The 17,805-nt window shown below is 50.4% G+C and overlaps 1 protein-coding gene across 3 annotated transcripts in view; it reads left to right on the forward strand.

Annotated features, from left to right (window-relative positions):
- LOC146345361 (GTPase IMAP family member 7-like) overlaps nt 1–16,605 on the forward strand; it is a 40,512-nt gene extending 23,907 nt beyond the window's left edge. For 2 of the 3 annotated variants that reach the window (XM_084860145.1, XM_084860146.1), the window contains 2 exons: nt 12,581–12,641; nt 13,849–16,605. In XM_084860145.1, coding sequence (XP_084716271.1) covers nt 12,623–12,641; nt 13,849–14,594 — 765 coding nt within the window. In that variant the 5' untranslated portion in view covers nt 12,581–12,622 and the 3' untranslated portion in view covers nt 14,595–16,605. Of the gene's footprint in view, nt 1–4,078; nt 6,838–12,580; nt 12,642–13,848 lie in introns of those variants that run through there. The other variant, XM_084860143.1, reaches the window with a different exon arrangement.
- The last annotated feature ends 1,200 nt before the right edge of the window (nt 16,606–17,805 follow it).

A 17,805-nucleotide genomic window follows, 5' to 3' on the forward strand; every position in this document is an offset into this window, starting at 1 on the left:
CCCTCCACATGCTGTGCCTTGATCAGAAGGACTCGGGCCCACCATGAGAGCAGCTCTGGGGAGAGGGTCTTCTATGCACTACATTTCCCCAAACCCACCATGGGACAGGGATTTGGCACTGGGCTCTTCCCTGTTCACTGCTCTTACTGAGGAATTCCTACTTAGTTTTATGTATGTATGTATGTATGTATGTAGGTGTACATTCACCACAGAGAAGGCCCTCTCCCTCGTCCTCACCAGCCTAGCTGTCCCGGCTGATGGGACAGAGAGAAGGCCATCCAAAACTGATCTTGTTGAGTGGCCTATCTGGTGTTGCTGCAGACGCTCCTTGAGATAGGCTGGGCTGGAACCGCATAGAGTTTTAAATAGGGGTGTACGAAACCCCACTTACCTGGCTCCACCAGGTTCCGCTGGGGGGGGAAGCGCTCGGAATCCTCGCCAGGGGGGAGGCGCTCCACGCCTCCCCCCGGGATCCTGGCCGGCCGGCTCTGCTCTGCGGGGATTCCGCGGAGCCGCTGGCCGGCTCCGCCAGCAGCCAGACATCCGGCCGCTGGCTAGCAGGGACGCAAATGGCGGCTGCCATAGCCACCACCATTTGCGTCCCTGTATTCAGCCATGATAGTCTTTTTGTAGCCTATCACGTCTGGGTAAAAAACAAAACAAAAACGTGTATGCAAATGGCAGCGGCTATGGCCGCCGCCATTTGCGGTCCTTATTTTTGGCCGTCTTAGTCTACGTAAATATTTATGTAGACTAAGACGGTGAAAATAAGGGGGAATGCAAATAGTGTAGCAGGTGCTATTTGCGTTCCCCTTTATTTTCACCATCTTAGTCTACGTAAATATTTACGCAGACTAAGATGGCCAAAAATAAGGAACGCAAATGGTGTTGGCCGTAGCCGCTGCCATTTGCGTACACGTGTTTTGTTTTTTGTTTTTTACCCAGATGTGATAGGCTACGTAAGTCTTTACATAGCCTATCACGAACGGGGAAGAAAAAAACAAACAAACAGACTGCAAATGGCGGTGGCGGCAGCCGTTCGGAAGACCAGCTGCCGCCGCTGCCAAAGCCGCCGCTGGAGCCGCCACTGTCCAGAACATCCATCTCAGGTAAGTCTCATCCCGGGGGGGATCCGCGGGGGGGCGGGGGGTTGCAGGCCGTTCCGCCACGGAGTTCGGGGGGCCGAATGCCCTGGCATTCGGCCTCACCGAGATCCGTGGCAGAATTTTCTGACATCCCTAGTTTTAAAGGTCAAAACCAACACCTTGAATTTGGCCCGGAAAACAACTGGTAACCAGTGCAACTCCTTCAGCACTGGAGTGATGTGATCTCGCCAGCAGCTGACTTTAATCAGGCGAGCCGCCGCGTTCTGTACCAGCTGCAGCTTCCGAACCGTCTTCAAGGGTAACCCCACGTAGAGCGCATTACAGTAGTCTAAACGAGAGGAGACCAGGGCATGTACTACCGATGGGAGCAGAAGGTCAGGAAGGTGGGGGTGCAGCCGCCGTATCAGATAGCGTTGATACAGCACTGTCCGGCTCACAGCTGACACCTGAGCCTCCATGGACAGCTGGGAGTCCAAAATGACCCCCAGGCTGCAGACCTGGTCCTTCAAGGGTAGCCGTACCCCATTCAACACCAGGTCAACATCCCCCAACCTTCTCTTATCTCCCACCAAAAGTACCTCAGTCTTGTCAAGGTTCAGCTTCAGCTTATTCCTCCCCATCCAGCCACTCACCATATCCAGACACTTGGACAGGAATTCTATGGCCAACGTTGGTGAAGATTTGAACGAGAGGTAGAGCTGTGTGTCATCCGCATACTGATGACACCGCACCCCAAACCTCCTGATGATAGCCCCCAGCGTCCCCACATAGATGTTAAATAGCATCGGGGAGAGGATGGAACCCTGTGGCACCCCACAAGTGAGTGGCCACAGGTCCAAAACCTCCTCTCCCAGTGCTACCCTCTGGTACCTGCCGGAGAGGAAGGACCAGAACCACCGTAATATGATGTCGCCAATGCCCAGCCCCTCCAGGCAGTCCAGGAGGATACCGTGGTAAACGGTATCAAAAGCTGCTGAGAGGTCAAGGAGAACAAGGAAGGAGCATTCGCCTCTATCCAGAGCCCTCCTCATATCATCCACCAAGGCGACCAAGGCCGTTTCTGTCCCATGCCCAGGCTTGAAGCCCGACTGAAATGGGTCTAGATAATCGGTTTCTTCCAAGTGTGCCTTCAACTGCACCGCCACCACCCGCTCAATCACCTTGCCCCAAAATGGCAGATTCGAGACTGGGTGAAAGTTGTTCAGAACTGGGGGATCCAAGGAGGGCTTCTTTAAGAGCGGTCTTATCACTGCCTCCTTGAGGGCTGATGGCATCACTCCCTCCTCAAGGGAGGCGTTCACCACCGCCCTGATCCCCTCACCCGGTCTCTCTCTGAAGCCCATAATGAGCCAAGATGGGCAAGGGTCAAGTAAGCAGGTGGTCGGCCTTACATATGAAAGCACCTTGTCCACTTCATCAGGAGGAAGAAGCTGGAACCAATCCCACAAAACCGGTTTGCCACAGGCCGCCTCTTGCTCACTAACTGTATCCACAGCATGCGGAGTAAGACTCCTAATCCGATCAATTTTATCTGCAAAGTGCCTTGCCAAGCCCTCACAGGAGGCCTTAGAATGCTCCAGTGGTTCCGGAGCCACAGGACCGACCAGGCTCCGGACCACTTGGAACAGCCTCCTGGGACAGCACTCTGCAGACGCGATAGAGGCAGCATAACATTCCTTTTTCACTGCCTTCACCGCCACGTGATAGGCTGAAGATACAGCTCTTGCCCGTGTCTGATCGTCTTTGGAGCGAGACTTCCGCCACCGGCGCTCTAGCCGTCTCACCTCCTGTTTCAGAGCTCGTAACTGCGGATTGAACCATGGTGCAGTCCAAGCCCTGTTCAGGGGGAGAGGGCATTTCGGAGCCACCCGATCTAATGCCCCAGTGATTGTGGCATTCTAGCCACCCACCAGTAGGGATGGCGGAGAATTTCTCCATGAATCTCCGGGAGGCTGAATGCCAATGCATTTGGCCCCCCGAAATTGGTGGTGAAATTCTCCGCCGGCCCCCACCCCCGCCCGGGAAGGGACTTACCTAGTGCGAATGTCCCTCTCAGCGGCGGGTCCCGGCGGCGGTTCTGCGGGGGTGGCGGCTGGTCTTCTGACCGGCTGCCGCCGCCGCCATTGCAAAATAAAAAAGGAAAGTAAAAACACACACACACACACCCATGATAGGCTACGTAACGATTTATGTAGCCTATCATGGCTAGATTTTTCATCACGTAAATGAAACGTGATTTTTCATCATGTAAATGATGTTTAAAACATCACGTAGCCTATCACGGCTGACTTTGTAAAAAAAAAAAAAAAAAGCGCATACGCAAATGGTGGCGGCCCATGAGCGCCGCCATTTGCATTCCGTATTTGGGCCCGAGTAGTCTACGTAAAGATTTACATAGACTACGGCGAAAATAAGGGCAACGCAAATAGCGTTGCCCTTATTTTTGCCGTAGTCTACGTAAATCTTTACGTAGACTAGACGTGCCAAAATAAAGAACGCAAATGGTGGCGCCCATGGGCCGCCGCCATTTGTGTAAGCGCTTTTTTTTTTTTTACAAAGTCAGCCGTGATAGGCTATGTAAATCATCACGTAGCCTATCACGGGTGTGTGTGTGTGTGTGTTTACTTTTTTATTTTGTAATGGTGGCGGCGGCAGCCGGTCGGGAGACCAGCCGCCGCCCCCGCCCCCCACGAACCGCCGCCGAACCGCCGCTGGGACCCGCCACCGCGAGGGACATTCGCTGAAGGTAAGTCCCATCCTGGGGGGGGCGGAGGGCCGGCGGAGAATTTCCCCAACACTTTCAGGGGGCCGAATGCCTCGGCGCTCAGCCTCCCGAAGATTCGTGGAGAAATTCTCCGCCATCCCTACGTTTTTTTGGTGCTGGATTTAGACTGCCCTCTACTCCCAGGCATTTAACGGCATGTGATAGGGCACTTACATCAGCTGTCTTGAACAGTTCTATTATTGAAATTGTTTATTGAAACTGTTTTAGCTGTTTAAATTGTTTTAATTTTGTATACTAAATTTTTTATACCATGTTTTATTATAATTTTGCATAATGTTGTGGTTTGTAGTTTTAGTGAACCACCTAGAGAGCTTCGGCTATTGGGCAGTATAGAAATTAAATACATGATGACGATGATGTGATGACGATGATCATAATAATCAAATCAGACATTATTCAGATTTTCTGGCCTTTAAGTGGAGAATCTTTCGGGGGTCCGAATGCCTCGGCGCTCGGCCTCCCGAAGATTCAGAGAGAAATTCTCCGCCATCCCTAGCATGACCAGCTACATGGGTGGGCCCAGTTGGAATATGGTGCAGCTTCCAGGAAGCCATGGTCTCCATGAAGTCCTGAGGTGCTCCTCTGAGGACAGCCTCCGAATGTACGTTGAAGTCCCCCAACACCAATAAGTTAGGGGACTGTACACACATCAGAGACCACCTCAAGCACCTTGGCCAGGGAGTCAGTCATGCAGTGGGGTGGACAGTACATAAGCAGAATCCCCAGACTGCCCTTTGGGCCCAACCTCCAGTACATGCACTCAGCAACCTTGGTTTCCCGGAGAGGGGGTCTGGTGAAGACCAAGTTTCTTTCCCTCCACTGACTGATATGCTTAAATTCAGCATGTTGCCACTGCTGATCTGAAATCACAGTCGGATCGATGAGGGGCTGGCCACCACACAAATACTACCCAGTAGTGAGTGCTCAGGGAGACCCACTGCCAGCAGGTCCAGAGAGCTCTGGATGGGCCGCACTCTGTCTCCACAGACAAGCACCTGGGGATGCCACCCTTCCAGTCTGCTGCCCTGACAGCCATTCACCTGAGGTACTTGCTGGCCCCAAATGGACCATGGTGCCCAATCCCAAAGGGGCATAGGGCGCTGGACTCAGGAACAGGCCACAGCCAGGCTCATAATGCAATGAGGAATGAGCTCCCTGGACAGGCCCTGTTCTGGGGCATCAGGTCTCAGGGGGATGAAGGCCCCACCACCTCTCTGCTCCTGGTGGGGCAGAACAATGCCATCTGGCCAGGTGATGCCATGAAGCTCCCCCACACACAGAGACACACACTGCCTCCCTTCTGCAGTTCTGAGCCCCCCATTCCATCCTCATCCCATTTTGTCCCCACATCCCCATGGAGGGGGAAGTAGCAGGGGTCAGAGGCCCTGGGCTCCAAATCAGCTCCTCCAGGGTTCCCCATAGGACCACATCCCCTTCCCATGGCCCTTTCATGCAATCTCAGATCATTTGGTGGTTTTCCAGCTTGTGTGCAGTTTTCACCCCATTCTAAAAGGTTGAAAAGCCTCCCCTAAGGCTTATTTGCTGGCAGGAAGATCTCGAAGCTAAAAAATGCTGGAATTCCTTTTTGCAGTTTTGGCCCCACCCTTTCGCCTTTGGCACCATGCACCCCCACTTTTCCTTGGTTGGCAACGATGCCCCACATCGTGGTCATATATTGCCTTATGAAGCATCTGGTCTTGCTGCTAGAAGAGGGCTCTCTCTCATGGTTCAGCCCATCCTGTCAGCTACTGATGAAAGCAACAAACTGGCCCGGGTCATCCCACAGGAGGATTCCGCTAGCAAACCATGGAGGCTCAAATGCTTCACAAGGCAAGACAGGACCAGGACAACGTGGGGCCTCTTTGCTGGTCCCAGCACTCCTTCCTCCCCATCTGGATTCTAGTCTGAAAGACCAAGGCAACGTGTGGGTGCACAGAGGATAAATTGTGAGCAAGCACAATTTGTGACAGTGCACAACATCATCATTGTTCACTGGGCCTGTCTGTTACAGCGTCAACCGTGGCTTCCAATTTCCTTTCCTGGCCTCGTGCAGGTTGAGCCAACATGACATAGCCATAACTCTTGTCTTAACTGGGAGGTTTTTATCATTGAATTGAAGTGACGTGGGAGTGCCCCTTTAGTTAAAGTGAGTCATGCGCGCGCACACACACACACACACACACACACACACGAGGTTCCACCATTATACAAAATTCTACTGCTTATAAAATAACACGTGTTGAATTAATAATAACTTAAAATGTAGCTTCTATGATCTACCAGATGAGGCATAAAAATTAAAACTGATCCAATACAAATTGCCACAGGTACAGCAAGTTAAAATGTGCTGAAAATTGATACATTTGTACTCTTTTCTCCAAGCTGCAGCTTGGCATATCATATATTCCTTTCAAATTTTAGTTGAAACTACTGATGCACATTATTCTGCTTGTTGAGAAGGCATGCCTTTCATTTGTTTTGTGAAATTCTGAGCAGTGGTATACTAGAGCATTTAAGCAGAGGCTGGATGGCCATCTGTCAGTGATGTTGTAGCTGCACCCTGTATTGCAGAGCCTGCATTGAACAGGGGGTTGGTCTAGATGATCTCTAAAGCCCCTCCCAACTCTATAATTCCATGATTCCCCTGCTGTTCGTACTGAGGTAAACAGATAGAGGACAGTTAGCTTACCCCTCTCTTTCTCCTAGTATGTTTTATAGTTAGAAGCCATTGAGCCTTCTAGGAAGACAGCTTGGTTCCTGAGATAAGTTTTTGCATTTCTATTGGCTAATGGAGAGCTCCTAAGTCAAAGTGAAACTGTTCTATAGCTGGTAAACTCAACAGGAACTGCATTTTATTTTCCACTGAACCCTGAGAAGCACCCGAGAGCTGCAGAAGGAGCCCCGGGCAGACAGAGGAGGAGCCCCACACAGCAGACGGACTCCCAGGTCGGTGTCTGGCCAGCTGGTCTGGCTTGGCTTGTCCTGTGGCCCTGCAGCGCAGAGCCTCCTCAAAACGGCTGGGGTTTAAGTGTGAGCAGTCCTTCAGCAGGCTGTGGCCAATAGCTTATACATGCTGATCCTAACTGTCTTGATTATCTTCTGTGATAGTTTATTGCCACATAACTAGATTTAGGATAAGAGGGGATGGGGGGGGGGAGAAAGATAAAACAACCTGACAGAAAATTTTAGGTATGTTTGGGCAGGATTTGTTTCTCTTCTTTTAGCATCCTCATCATTGTCCTTGCCACCATACACTAATACCAGGAAATACCAGCATGCTCTGACACCAGGAATAGGTTTGCCGTAAAATGTTTCAGGATGTGAACCAAGCAGCAGGTACCCTGAGAACTTTCAGAGAGTGCAGGTGCTGCATTGCTGTAGATGAACCAGTGCATGGAGGAAACGCTAAGAGTGGCCGGAGTCATGAGAGGGGAGGACTGGAAGACTGGCTAGGCAAAGTCTCATCTCCCCTGCCGTGTTCGGTTAAAGTGGGAAAAGAGCTGCTGTACATAAAGGCACACTAATGGAGAGCCCAGGACCCCTCCCTCTGCCTCCTCCCTCTTCACCCCCACAGCCATGATGGAGGATTGTTTGTGGGGCTTCTAGGCTTCGTTTTGGCTAGAAATGTGGGGTGAGTGGGAGAACAACGAAGAAAACACATTCTCTGCCAGGTTCTGGGCATGAAGGATTTACCCACTATTTTTCCCCCTCCTGCAATGCCCCTGGAATTATCCAATGTTGTGACAAAGTGTCATTCTGAGGGAGCTTTCACTGCTGTCACAAGTTAAGGTGTTGTATACATATAAGGGGTGTGTGTGCGCGCGCATGTGTGTGCGTGTGTGCGCGTGTGCATGTGCGTGTGCGTGTGTGTGTGTGTGTGTGCGTGTGTGTGCGCGTGTGTGTGTGCGTGTGTGTGCGTGTGTGTGTGTGCATGTGTGTGTGCGTGTGTGTGTGCGTGTGTGTGTGTGTGTGTGTGCGTGCATGTGTGTGCATATGAATAAAATGAGCTGCTGCTGCTGCTGCTGCCACCAAAGGTGAAGGACTGGAGGCCCTGTGTTCCTCACAATGGGTCTCAGAAAACACATATACCTCTGCATTGGGAATGGAACATTTTCATTTGTTCAGAAATGATCCGGAGTCAGGGTGAAGCAAGAGCAGTGAACTAGGCCAAGTTAATTCATGACACCAAATAAGAAAAAAATGGATTGTGAAGAGCTTCAAGTAGACCTCTTTAATTTAAACTAGCTAGGTGGGCAACAAAATAGCAAATGCAGTCCAATGTAATTGAAGTGTGAAGGTATGCATATAGAAGTTCTAACTATATACAGTTCTAACCCTAGCTATATATTCTGAGGAGGTCTGAGTAGGGCCAACTAAGATATTTTGCTGCCAGAGGCAGAGTAGCAAATGGTGTGTCCCTCACAAAGTCAAGGTGCATAATATCTCTTAGGGATGAATGACAAATTTGTTTTTGTTAGTAAAACATGGGAGCATTCCCTGTTTACAACTCCAGACATGAGCAGAAGCATGTGTCCATCGAAAATGCACGTTAAGTTGCTGAACACGTGCTTGCGTTCAATTCTTGCAACTTTCCTAAATTTACTCAACTTTCCTAAATGTACACACATTTTGTAATTTGTGTAGATTTTCCCTGTAGAAATCAGCCCCACTTTAGTCCATGGAGGGAATTTGTATAAATTAAAGGAAGTTGCATATAGTTAGGAAATTGGCACAAATCAAACAAGGGAAAGTTGCATAAATTTCACGTTCGATCACGGCTCGATTTTTGCAATTATTCTGTTCGCACAGAGTGAGCAGTAGCTGCAAATGGGAATGGGAACGGGGCATGGGATGCATGGCAAGCCGATGTTTGCTGAATCTTGGTGACCTCGAACTTCACTCATTCACCCGTCCCTGAACATCATCCCTGAACATGCACTAAGTTTACTTTAAATGAATATTTTATTTCATATCAGTAAGTAGCACAAACTAGGGATGTACGAAAGTCACTTACCTTTTTGAAGGGTGACATTCCCGGTGGGGGGAAAGCACTCCGTCTCTCCCCGCGAAATTCTCTCCAGCTGGCTCTGCTCCCTGGAGATTCTGCGGAGCCGCCGCCCGAGGCCGCCCGCAGGGATGCAAATGGCAGCTGCCATAGCCGTTGCCATTTGCGTCCCTGTATTTTGCTGTGATAGGCTACGTAAATATTTACATAGCCTATCACGGCAAAAACCCACAAAAAACAGCGGACGCAAATGGCGGTGGCTACGGCAGCTGCCATTTGCGTTCCCTTTTTTTTGCCGTTTTAGCCTACGTGAATATTTACGTAGGCTAAAACAGAAAAAAAAGGGAATGCAAATGGCGGCAGCCGTAGCCACCGTCATTTGCGTTCCCTTAGTAGGAGTGGACGAAAGTCCCTTACCTGTCCTCGAAGGACGTTTGCGGTGGGTGGGAGGCGCTTCGCTGCTCCCCCCTCGAAGTTCAGGCCGGGGGGGAGGCTTCCCGCCTCGCCCCGGCCAAAATTCAGGCCGGGGAGGAGGCTTCCCGCCTCGCCCGGCCGCGAACGCGAAAGTTTTTTTTTTTTTAAAAAAACGCCCCCTGATAGGCTACGTGATGATTCACGTAGCCTATCATGGCTAGATCTGCAAAGTCAGCCGTGATAGGCTACGTCAATCGTCACGTAGCCAATCACGGGTGACTTAAAAAAAAAAAAAAAAAAGCGCGTACGCTAATGGCGGCCCCCATAGGGAGCCGCCATTCGCGTTCCTTATTTAGTCGCTGTAGTCTACGTAAATCTTTACGTAGATTTACGTAAATAATACGTAATAGCGTTGCCCTTATTTTCGCCGTAGTCTACGTAAATCTTTACGTAGACTACAGCGACCAAATAAGGAATGGGAATGGCGGCTCCCTATGGGGGCCGCCATTATCCGTACACACTTTTTTTTTTTTTTTTTTAAGTCACCCGTGATAGGCTACGTGATGATTGACGTAGCCTATCACGGCTGACTTTGCAAATCTAGCCGTGATAGGCTACGTTAATCGTTACTTAGCCTATCAGGGGGCGTTTTTTTTTTCTTTTATTGCAATGGCGGCGGCAGCAGCCGGTCAAAAGACTGGCTGCCGCTCCCGCCCCACTCGAACACCCGCCGAACCGCCAGCTGGACCCGCCGCCGGGAGGGACATTCGGCGAAGGTAAGTCCCGTCCCGGGGGGGGGGGTGCGGGGGCGGGGGGGTTCGGAGGATTTCTCCCCGAAACTTGTTCGGGGCGCCGAACACGTTGGCGCTCGGCCCCCCAAAGTTTCGGGGAGAAATTCTCCGCCAACCCTACCCCTTAGTTAAGCCGTGATAGGCTACGTAAGTATTTACGTAGCCTATCATGGCTATATGGAAGAAGGGAATGGCGGCCGCAGATGCGGCCGCCGTTCGCAAGTCAGCGCGGACAGCAGCAGGTAGGTGCTCCGTTCCCGGCCCATTTCGCGGGGCGGGGGGCTTTGTTCTGCCACAGGTTTCGGGGGGCTGAATGCACTGGCATTCGGCCTCACCGAGATCCGTGGCGGAATTCTCTGACATCCCTAGCACAAACACAATCCACACTGCTATGCCAGCTGCCTCTTCTTCCCCTAGGGCTGAAGCCATGGGCCCTCAAAACTCAAAGAACTCAGCAGGGTCAGATAAAAATGTTTGCCATAAGCTAAGTATAGATAACTTTCATATAACTGGGTACATGAGAGAAAAAGACTCTCACCTAGGGATGTCAGAGAATTCCGCCATGGATCTCGGTGAGGCCGAATGCACTGGCATTCCCCCGAAATCTGTGGCGGAACGGCCTGCCCCCCCGCCCCCCCGTGGATCCCCCCGGGACGAGACTTACCTGGGGCTAGCGTTGCCCTTATTTTCGCCGTAGTGTACGTAAATGTTTACGTAGACTACATGTGCCCAAATAAGGAATGCAAATGGCGGCGCCCATGGGCGCTGCCATTTGTGTACGAGCTTTTTTCTTTTTTTTTAATTCAGCCATGATAGGCTACGTAAACTTTTACGTAGCCTATCATGGCTGACTGCAGGGATGAAAACGGCGGTGGCTACGGCCGCTGCCATTTGCGTCCCGGCAGGAGACGAGATTCACGGCCAGAGGGACGGGGCGCCTCCCACCCCGCCCAGAATTTCGGGGGGAGGGACGGAGTGCCTCCCCCCCACCGCGAAGCAAGCTGTGGGACCAGGTAAGGGACTTTCGTCCATCCCTACCTGGGGCGGATCTTCCGGGCGGCAGCAGCTCCGGCGGCAGCTCCAGCGGTGGCTTCGGCGGCAGCGGTGGCCGGTCTTCCGACCGGCTGCCGCCGCCGCCATTTCCAGACTTGTGGGGGGAAAAAAAGACGTGATAGACTACGTAAATCCTTACGTAGCCTATCATAGTTGGGGGTGGGTTAAAAAAAAAAACGCGTACAAAAATGGCGGCGGTTATGGCCTTTCCTTTTTCTGCCAACCTAGCAGTTTGAAAGCAAGAAATTGCAAGTAGATAAATAGGTACCGCCTCGGCGGGAAAGGTAACAGCGTTCCGTGCACCTCGGTGTTCAGTCATGCTGGCCACATGGCCACGGAAGCATCTTTGGACAGCGCTGGCTCTTTGGCTTAGACACGGGGATGAGCACCGCACCCTAGAGTCGGACACGACTGGTTGGGGACACCTTTACCTTTACCTTTTATGGCTTTGTAATGATGGGTTGTTAACCATGAAAAACCCACAAGGGGATTGTTGGGTTGTGATCTGCTGGTTGTTTAAACTATGGGTTGTCATGAGTCCAGAATCCTGGGCTGTTCATGGGCTGTTTCTCCAGTCTATATAGTGATGTACGAAAGTCACTTACCTGGTCCCGCGGTGGGGGGGAGGCGCTTCGCGGTGGGGGGGAGGCGCTTCGGTTCTCCCCTCGAAGCTTCTCCTCGCCCGGGCGAAATTCAGGCCGGGGAGAAGCACCCCATCTCCCCGGCCGCGAAATACAAAAGTGAAAAACAAACAAACACCCGTGATAGGCCATGTAACGATTAACGTAGCCTATCATGGCTAGATTTCCAAAGTCAGCCGTGATAGGCTACGTAAATCGTTACGTAGCCTATCCCGGGTGACTTTGGGGGAAAAAAAAAAGCGCGTACGCAAATGGTGGCGCCCATGGGCACCGCCATTTGCGTTCCTTATTTGGTCCCGGGTAGTCTACGTAAAGATTTACGTAGACTACGGCGAAAATAAGGGCAACGCGTTGGCATTCGGCCTCCCCGAGATTCGTGGAGAAATTCATGGCCATGCCTAAGTCTATAGAGGCAGCAGGCAGGAGCAGTCAAAAAATTCAGCCTCTTTAGATGCTGGTAGTACAAAGAGAAAATGTCAGTGGCTGAACCTCAATTCCATAATTTCCTTGCTTTGGGGCCACGTCAAAGGCTGAGCTTAAGCATCTTTTGGAAGAAGCAGGGTGAGTTTTCACCTGTGAGGTAGATATGATATGTCACTGATTCTGAGTGGTGGGAGCATTCAGTTAGGGCAATTCCTCTGTAAACCAGAACTGCTTCTTTTTCTGTCTACATAAAGGAAATTATGTGCCGCAACATTTTGTGAGGCACATTTCTCCAGCTCATCAGGAAGGCATCTCCCTAGCTTATTCTTTGCTTTGTTTTGTTCTCTATCTTCTAAATCTAGAATTCCTGAATATTGGCTTTGACTTATCCTAGTTGTGAGAGTATGGATAAAAGCAGCAGAGGTAAGGACTTTATCGAGCTGACTGAACTGTGTCAAATCAGCTCAACCTAATTTAAAGCAAACTTAAATTTGTGTGCATATGTGTATATTATTTTACCTAAGGTGAGATCCTTTGTGGATTGCCGGCAGCCTCGGAGGCTGCTGACTATCCAGTGTAGGGCAGGAGGACAGCAGAGGTGATCTTCGCCTCCAAGCTCCAGCACCCTGCATGTCCACAGGATGGGCAATTCTGCCCACCTAGGAGCGGCAGCCTTGGAGGGGCTTGCATGGCTACTGGCAATGGCATCCTGCAGCCGCCCCCCTCTCCTCCCCAGCCCCGGGAATGCCACCTTTCCCCATTTCCTCACTCCGTTTTCCACGCGCAGAGAAGTAGCTGGCACGGTTCTTTCCAAGTCAGCTCTGAGGGGAAGGGGGAGGAAGTGGGGCGAGGAGGGGAAGAGACCAGGAAACCAAACTATCCTATGCCTGTCTGGGGGGCTTATGATTGCTCCCTCCCCCACTATTGATTTCTTGTGAAAGACACATGACTGCAGTGGATGTGTGTGGAGGGGAGGAGGAGAGGGTGGCATTCTGCTGGGGCCCTGGGGGTGTGTGAAGACCTCCAGGGCACTCCTAGCTCTTTCTTGGGCATCCCTTTGGCCACTCTGGGCAGGCGGGCACCTGCCATGGCCCCTCAAGCTCACAGAGAGAGGAAGATAAGCTTAGCTGGTCTGGAGCTGCTCTGCTACTGGCTGGCAACGGGGTTCTTGATAGCAAACCTGAGGCTAATGGTCATGAGCCTACAGAAGCTGAGACAGGATCCTCACAGATGCTGTCCTGGAGCCCAATTCACCTGACAAGTCTTCCTCCCACACCACCATGCCAGTCCAACAGTGCAGGCAGCGCTCAGGAGAGAGGCCACAGAAACTAGAAGCACTTACCTTTAGGCTGGTGGTGGGCTCCTTAAGGAGGCATACTGTTGTAATGGGGGGGGGTGCATTTAGGAGGGGTAGGCTGGATGGAGGCTTCTGAGGCCTCACTCCACCTCCAGCCTCCATGGGAGCAAAGTGCCTCACTTGGCGCTTTCCATGTGGTGAAGCACCTGACCTGCCTGGCCCTTTTGCCTCGTGGTTTCCTGATGCTGACAGGTCAGAACAATAGCAATCACATTGAGTTTACCTTGCATTGCAGTTTCTTACATTCTCTCACTTCTTTGTTTTGTTTTGTAGCCCCTGAACTGAGGATCGCTCTTGTTGGGAAAACTGGAGCTGGGAAAAGTGGCACGGGGAACACCGTTCTGGGGAAAAACACATTTAAGTCTGCTGTGTCGCCCTCCTCAGTGACGTTAGATTGTAAAAGGGAGGATGCTGAAGTAGACGGCAGGAGAGTTGTGGTTGTTGATACGCCTGGGTTTTTTGACACTAAAGTTCCAGATGAGAAGATCAGTGAGAAAGTTAAAACGTGTGTGAAGTACAGCTACCCAGGCCCACACGCCATCATACAAGTCATTCAGCTGGGTCGTTTCAGTCAGGAGGAGAAGCAGGTTGCTCAATTAATCAAAAAAATTTTCAGCTTTAAAGCAAAGAACTACATGATAATTTTGTTCACCCGCAAAGATGATTTGGGTGGCAAACCTGTCAAAGATTTCTTGCTGGAGGGAGATGTGGATCTTCAGAATCAGATTGCTCAGTGTGGCGGCCGGTTTGTCGCTTTCAACAACAGGGCAGAAGGCCAGGAAAGGGAGGAGCAGGTCGCTGAACTGCTTCATATGATCGATGGCCTGGTGGAAAGGAACAGAGAAGCCCCGTATTATACTGAAGAAATGCTAGAGAAGGACCAGAAAGATATGGAGGAAGAATTGTTCAAGAAGTTCAGAGAAGAATTGACGAAGCAGAACAAAATAATGGCTGAGCATCAAAAAGAAATGTTCGAGGAGTGGAAGCGTCAGAATTCCAGCCATTGCAACATACTCTAACAGTTATAAGAAAGACCTTCCAATTAAAGTCCAGAAAATTGAGGATGTTGTTGTAGTAAGGCAGTATATAATCTAATTTGACTGGAGATTTACAATCAAATGTTTAGTTGACTTAGAGCCCAACTAGTCATGAATACATCTCCGATGTCTTGTTGTTGCTAAAAGCAGCCATGAGGGAGGGGTGGATGGTTTGGATCAGGGCCATGGCACATCAGGGGGTTTAACCCTTTCTCCCCCCCCATATACCAACTGCCAAATACAAAGCATTCCCTCTCCATTCTGTCCACCTGTCACTCTTCTGTACCTGAGGGCTGCATAAAGTTTTCCTCCCATCCCAACAGCCCCACAGTCTCTTGGATGCTCAGCATTCTAGTCTTGCCCTTCCCCTTGAGCTGTTTAGAATATTCCAGAACAGCCAGGCCTGGCCCAAGGCAGGTCGCCACTGCTGCTGCCCTGCCTCTTCTTCTTCTGATGGTAGTAGCTGTGCCGTGGCCTCCCACCCTCCTGCCTGATCTGCTTGGAGGCCAGCTAACCCAGGAGGCCGTGCCCACCTGCTTACTTCTTTGGCATGTGCCTGTGCATATGCCTTGCCACCACTCCCACCCGTCAGCAGCTTCCTCCTTGCACAGCAGCTTCAGGGTGCCTGCCAGAGGCCAGCTGAAGTATCATGAGAGTTCTGGGACCTCTTGCAATACTTCAGCCAACCTCTTGCAGTTGCCCCGAGGCTGCTGCACAAGGTGGAAGAAGCTGATGGGTGGGAGTGCTGATGAAGCAGCCATGCGTATGTGTGTCAAAGAAAGTAAGCCAGCAGCTGGGTTGACTGGCTGGCCAGCTGGCTGCCCAAGCAGGTCAGGTGGGCAGGAGGCGAGTGGGCGGGGGGTATGCGAGCAAGCGAGCAGCCCCTTCTTGATCCCGCCAGCCACCTGCATTGTTGGCTGGAAGGACCAAGAAGCGACGGGCCATCTGGAGGGTGAAAACACCGCAATTCGCCGCTCTTCCCATATTCCGCTGCCTGATGTGCCTACATCAGGCTGTTTCATGGTAGGGCCGACCCTGATGACAGCAACTCTGGGGTGCTTGCATGGAAAGCACTGTTGGGCAGTTTGTAACCTATTAAGGATGTAAAATTGCCTGCAGTTATCCTGTTCACAAGACGTGACCAGGTTCTAGTGCCACAGATGCATATCACAGTACAGCATCGCTTGAAATATTCCTATCACAGAGGTGATGAGATGATAGCATCAAACAGTTTTATCTTGGACCCAAGTTAGGACCTCCATAAGTATTGCTTTCTCTGATTGTTCCTGTGTTTCCTTCTCTATGGTTATTGCCATCCTGGGACACTCAGATACAGCCCAGACTCTGATGGATGATTTACTGAGAGAGATAGGAATGTACAGGAATCTGAGCCATGTGATGGTCCCTATCAGCAATGTCAGAAAGTGGCACCTCTCCACATTTAATCACCTGCAGTGTCCATGCCCACATTACATTTTTTGAAGCAAGATAGACTTGCATGAGAGCAAACGTACTGAGGAAATCATTGACGTGAGAAGTAAGCAGCCCTCATAGCTACAGAGGTTTGTATGGAGAACCTGGTCAGAAGAGAGGGGAGTGTTGGGGGTTAAAGCAAAGGGGTCTGGCTGCCTGAGAGTACTCTACTTTTTCATCTGCATCCCAACAGAGATGGATGTATATGTCAATACATTGGCATCTTCAGTTAACTCAGGCCATCTTCAAAAGATTGCACTTTCTACAGCCATGAATGATCTGCAGGCTGCTCAGAAATGGGACTGAAGAGGTTCCCTTGTATCTGCTGACTCCGTCCAACTCTCTGCTGGACTAGCCGAGTTCCCACTAGACGCCAGAGGACGTCCTCTTCCTCCTTTTCTTCGTGATGTCCTGGTCTTACAGAGTGCATGTACAATTTTAACCGATGCTAGAATGTTTTGATTTCTTCAATGCTTCTGTTCAATCCATTAATCCTAATAAATTCTCTCCTTATTCAAGATACAGAGATCTCTATTTTTTAAAAAAAACAACAACAACTTAGGTGCAGTGTTCTTCTGAGCATGAGCTGAGTGCCTGCCCCTCTACCCAGAACTGGGTGAGATGAAAAGGCCGTCATGCTCTGCCACACAAGGCAAAGCTACCCATATTCCACACTCAGATGCAATACACAGCAAGAGGCTACACGTCTACATGGATACCCTTCTTTCTTTATTGGTGCTTCATTTACTGAAGAGTTGCACCCGAAAGGAAAGGAAAGCTCAGCATTCTGAAACTGAGTATTGCTTTACCATTAGGGTGCAATCCTATGCATCCTTAGTCTGGAAAGAAGCCCCACAACCCCCAGCATTCCCCAGCCAACCATGCTGGCTGGGGAATGGTAGACGTTGTAGGGCCTTTTTCTGTCTGAACATGCATAGGATTGCACCGTCAGTGTGTTTGCCCTCAGGACAGACATCATTTCACTCTGATTCCCATCTCACAGGAAGGAAATGGAGGAGGGGAGAACTACTCAGCCAAGTCCCCACCCCACGCCACTGAGTTTGCCTCATGAAGTGAACTCTGTTGGTGTTGGCTGGACTGGAGCTGGTGGAATGATGCGCTCCTTTGGGAGGATCCTACCCCAAGGCCAAGACTGAAAAAGAGGGGTTTTTATCCTCACTTGTTATCAAAAAATAGCTGAAAATTAACACTCACTATATCATTCTAGGTCTATAGGGTGAAACAGGTTCCCATTTTTTGTAAGTTAACTTGTCAAACATTTAATAGGGTCATTTGTATCTCTTTATTATCAAAGCAGTAATCATGAAAAATGAAAAACAACCACTGCCCTAACACTTGGGTAATGCTAATCTTATAAATGTCCTTTGCTATGTGTTGATGTGAACCGCCACTGCCATAATCTTCTGGCTTCATTACAGTTCCATTGTTAGGAATCAAACAACCTCTGGCTTTATGCACTTTACAGCTTTATGTGCTTTCCACGCAGCTGTGTGCATTCAGGTCCATTCTCTCTGCAGCTGTTTTTCATCGTGTCACAGCTTTTTCTGAAGCTGCACTTGATCATGTGTGAACATAGCCAGGAATAAAGAGGTGAGGCTCAGGTAGATGGGCTGAATTAAGGCCGGGGTCCCCAAACTTTTTGGGCCAGTGAAAAAATCTGAAATGTTGATAGTGTGCCCTGGGTGCTCCCACAAAATGT

Source organism: Heloderma suspectum, chromosome 5 (assembly GCF_057233095.1).
Source record: "Heloderma suspectum isolate Gila_16-S chromosome 5, 16-S_ref, whole genome shotgun sequence".
NCBI lineage: Eukaryota > Metazoa > Chordata > Lepidosauria > Squamata > Helodermatidae > Heloderma > Heloderma suspectum.